General features: G+C 32.9%; 1 protein-coding gene across 1 annotated transcript in view; it reads right to left on the bottom strand.

Moving 5' to 3' along the window:
- Window positions 1-367: 367 nt before the first annotated feature.
- Window positions 368-3,667, bottom strand: part of LOC112504716 ((R)-mandelonitrile lyase-like) — a 13,463-nt gene continuing 10,163 nt past the window's right edge. The window contains exons 2-3 of the mRNA XM_025108657.1: window positions 1,368-2,033; window positions 368-1,264 (exon numbers count right to left, since the gene is read on the bottom strand). Of these exons, the coding sequence (XP_024964425.1) occupies window positions 381-1,264; window positions 1,368-2,033 (1,550 nt within the window). The 3' untranslated portion in view covers window positions 368-380. The remainder of the gene's footprint in view (window positions 1,265-1,367; window positions 2,034-3,667) is intronic.

Here is a 3,667-nt window from a genome sequence, read left to right as displayed (position 1 = left end):
CCTACTCGAAGGGGCATTGGTTTCTAAGCCAATATTGGCTTAAAATCATGGTATTCAGTCTCAAAATTTGAATGAATGACCTTAATACGAGTGGAAATTGAAGTCTCAGATTAACGGATAAAACCCACGGTTTTTTTCTAGTGGGCCGAAAGCAAGTTGGGTCATGGAATATGAACTTATGGAAGTCCATTATTTAAACTGAGATGCTATTTCTATCGTTTATAAAATTGTTAATACCATTATTTATTATTTGTGTTTTATTAAATTGTCCAACTTTGTCGTAGTTACATATTTGTTCATAAATACAAAACTAATAGGTCACATGACTTCGTTCTATAACAAATTTATGGATCGAACTTAATTCAAGAATGTAAATATTGTTATCCTCTTGCGTTGTGTATCTTTATACCGATATACCGCCCTAACATCATGAGAGTTGCCTGAGGGTTTGTTCCTGGTGAATCAGAAAACACCGAACCATCAAGGACTCGTAAGCCGTTAATTCCGATCACTTTCAAATCACTATCGACAACCTTGTTGACCAAACATCCGCCGTGGAAATGCCAAAATGTTCGTAACGTGTTACGACAAAATGCCTCCACRGATTCCTCATTTGATGGATTTTCAGGTAAGGAAAACCCTACGAACTGGAAATACTTTCGACCGTCACGGTCACTAAACTTGTATGTATCCATGGCTTGTGTTCTTAACATTTTATCGAAAACATTCACCATATTAGCACATTGTCGAAGGTCTTCTATGCTCGAATAGTAATTAAACGATACTTTTGGGGTAACGGTAACATCGCTTGCAGATTTTAAATCGAGAATWCCAACTGATGCAAGTCTTGGAAACTTGGCCACAATCGTTATGGTGCTTAAATTTAGTGGCGCATATGGATAGGGGAAAATTATGGTGCTTGCAGGAGAATAAAACGGAGCCACACCCGAAACGGTCTCTATGAACGGGCCTTCTTTTGTGATCCCGACCACTCGGCCTCCAATATCAGCCAACGGAAAAGGGACTAAAAGACTAATCTCGGTACGTGGATTATCAGCCATGAATTGTCGAACAAAAGGATGATGATGAACGACGGTGATATTTTGTGATAACAAGTATGATTCCGGCCCGACTCCACTTACAAGCAAAAGTTGTGGGCTACCAATAGCTCCTGCGCTCAATATCACCTCACCATTTCTTTTTATATGAACTTCATGAGACCTCCYTTTTGAATCATGATAAACAACTCCAACTGCCTCTACACCTGAAACCACACCAATTTGGCCATTAAACTTTGGGATGAAATTTTTAAAGAATAAATTGTTTTTTACGATTTAAGTTGCGATGAAAACATTAAGCATGCTTACCCGACGATCTACTGGAGGAGAAGATAATCCGATCAACGGTGGCATGAACCACCACCCTCAAATTTTCTGGATGGGCTTGGTTGAGTAGCTCCACTGCACCGTGTCGTCGGCCTGAGCCATCAAACGTCGAACCACTAATCTTGGTCCCTTGAAGGTGTTCAACGGTGAACCCATTTGCCGGACCAACTCCCGACTCCAATAACGCTTGATAAGYAGAATTTTGCCAACTATTTAAACCTTCTGGAATAGAGACAATACCATTTTCTACCCATTCGTAAGCTTTTTCAACGATTCCCATGTCCCATTCGATACCCGATTTGCTATAAAAGTAATCATCGGCTCTTGAATAAAACCCGAAATTTATCATGCTACCTCCTCCCAACACATTCCCCCTTGTGTTCGGAATACCCTCTTCGGAGATAAAAGGTTGACCAGGTGTTCCTTTATCGTTTGCATTTAGAATGTTAACTAGCATGTTGGCTTCGTGTAAAACGTTAGGATCGGAACTTCCTACACCCCCACGCTCAAGAAGTAGAACGGAATAGTTTTCCGATAACGTGGCGGCTAATGGACAACCGGCAGTCCCTCCTCCGACGATTATGTAATCGTAWTCTTGTGCTGGGGTGAAATCTGTGGCTTCGTACGTAAAACCAAGGTAACTTTCATCTGCAACAATATATACATATAAACAAAAACGTATATTGAAATATATATATATATATATATATATATATATATATATATATAACATGAATATGATTAATATGAATTAAAAAGAATTGAGAATTGCCTGGATTAGCACCCGGTTGAAAGAAACAAACAACTCTAAATTGAGGTCCAAAGAAGTATATTAAAAGAAGTGTTGCTATTGCTTGATTCTTAACCATTCTCATTTTGGTGTGGAATGGATATCTCTTGTTATATATATATATATATATATATATATATATATATATAGGTTTTATTGTACAACTTTGAATGCATTGTCTATAATCAAGTATGTAAAGCATTTAAGACCGAACATGAATAACACACGTTTTATAAAATGTCATTGTTTTAATAAAGTACTTTATAGGACTTAAGTTTATAGGAGCAAACCAAAAAAACCTCGTAAATAAAACTATTACAATAGGTTATAGGATACTTTAGGCGTTTTAACGAGTTCTTTAAAACGTACTTAAAACAAAGTGTTGTATTGGCTATTGTATACAACATTGTTGCAAAATGTGTCATGTAAACACAATTGTCGTATAAAAAGGTAGGTTGATAAGACATTTCTCAAAGCTAGATGTATTAGGGGAAGGATGACCGGAGACATCTCCGAAAAAGACACAAAGCTAGATGGATGGATGAGATTTTAGGGTATTGATATTAATTAATAATTAATAACATTATATATATATATACTTTATAATAAATTGTTTTTATGAATATTTTCAAAAAAATGTTTACGGAGGACTTGTTTGAAAATGATTATTCGCATACCTTAAATTCTCTGGACCACCCGCCTCCATCATCCATTCCTCTGCCTTATATAATTGACCATTCATTACCACATATTTTTTTAACATGACTAAAAGGTATTCATCTACAACGTGATATATTTTGATTTTAATTTTTTATTTTATTATGTTTGTTGTTGATGTTATAATATGATTTTTTATGGTTTGAAAAAAACGATATTGTTTTTTTATTTTTGAATAAAATATAAATTTGAATATATCTTAGAATTTTCTTAAAAAAATAGCGATATTAGTATCAAATTAACTATTTAAAAGTTGTTGTTTTTTTGTGTTATTTGTTTTAATTCACTTTTTTAGGTTTAATAACAAAGTAATTTATTTATTCAATGATATAATTTTTTATAAAGATAATAACTAAGTATTCTGTTAGAACAAAGTGATTATCCTAATTATATTTTAGATTTTTTATATTTAAAATGAAATGTTTATCTAGTATTTGATTATATTTATCTGCAGTTAGTTACGCGAATTCAAACATGGAGCTTTAATATGTTGTACTTACGCACAATCTACTTGTAATCTTGAGTTTTAAGTAACATGCATTAATAAACAGTATTTTATGCATAAAAAGTGGGTTTTAAAGATTTTTGTCAAATGTTTTTTAATATAGTATAGATTAACTATTTAAAAGTTCTTTTTTTTTTGTGTTATTTATTTTAATTCACTTTTTTAATTTAATTTAATTTAATTTAGGTTTAATAACAAAGTAATTTATTTTTTATTCAATAATATAATTTTTTATATGGATAATAATTATGTATTTTGTTAGAACTCAAT

Source organism: Cynara cardunculus, unplaced genomic scaffold (assembly GCF_001531365.2).
Source record: "Cynara cardunculus var. scolymus isolate 2C unplaced genomic scaffold, CcrdV1 Un_Scaffold_6610, whole genome shotgun sequence".
In the NCBI taxonomy this organism is placed as follows: Eukaryota; Viridiplantae; Streptophyta; class Magnoliopsida; order Asterales; family Asteraceae; genus Cynara; species Cynara cardunculus.
This window is presented reverse-complemented; position numbering and strand designations above follow the sequence as displayed.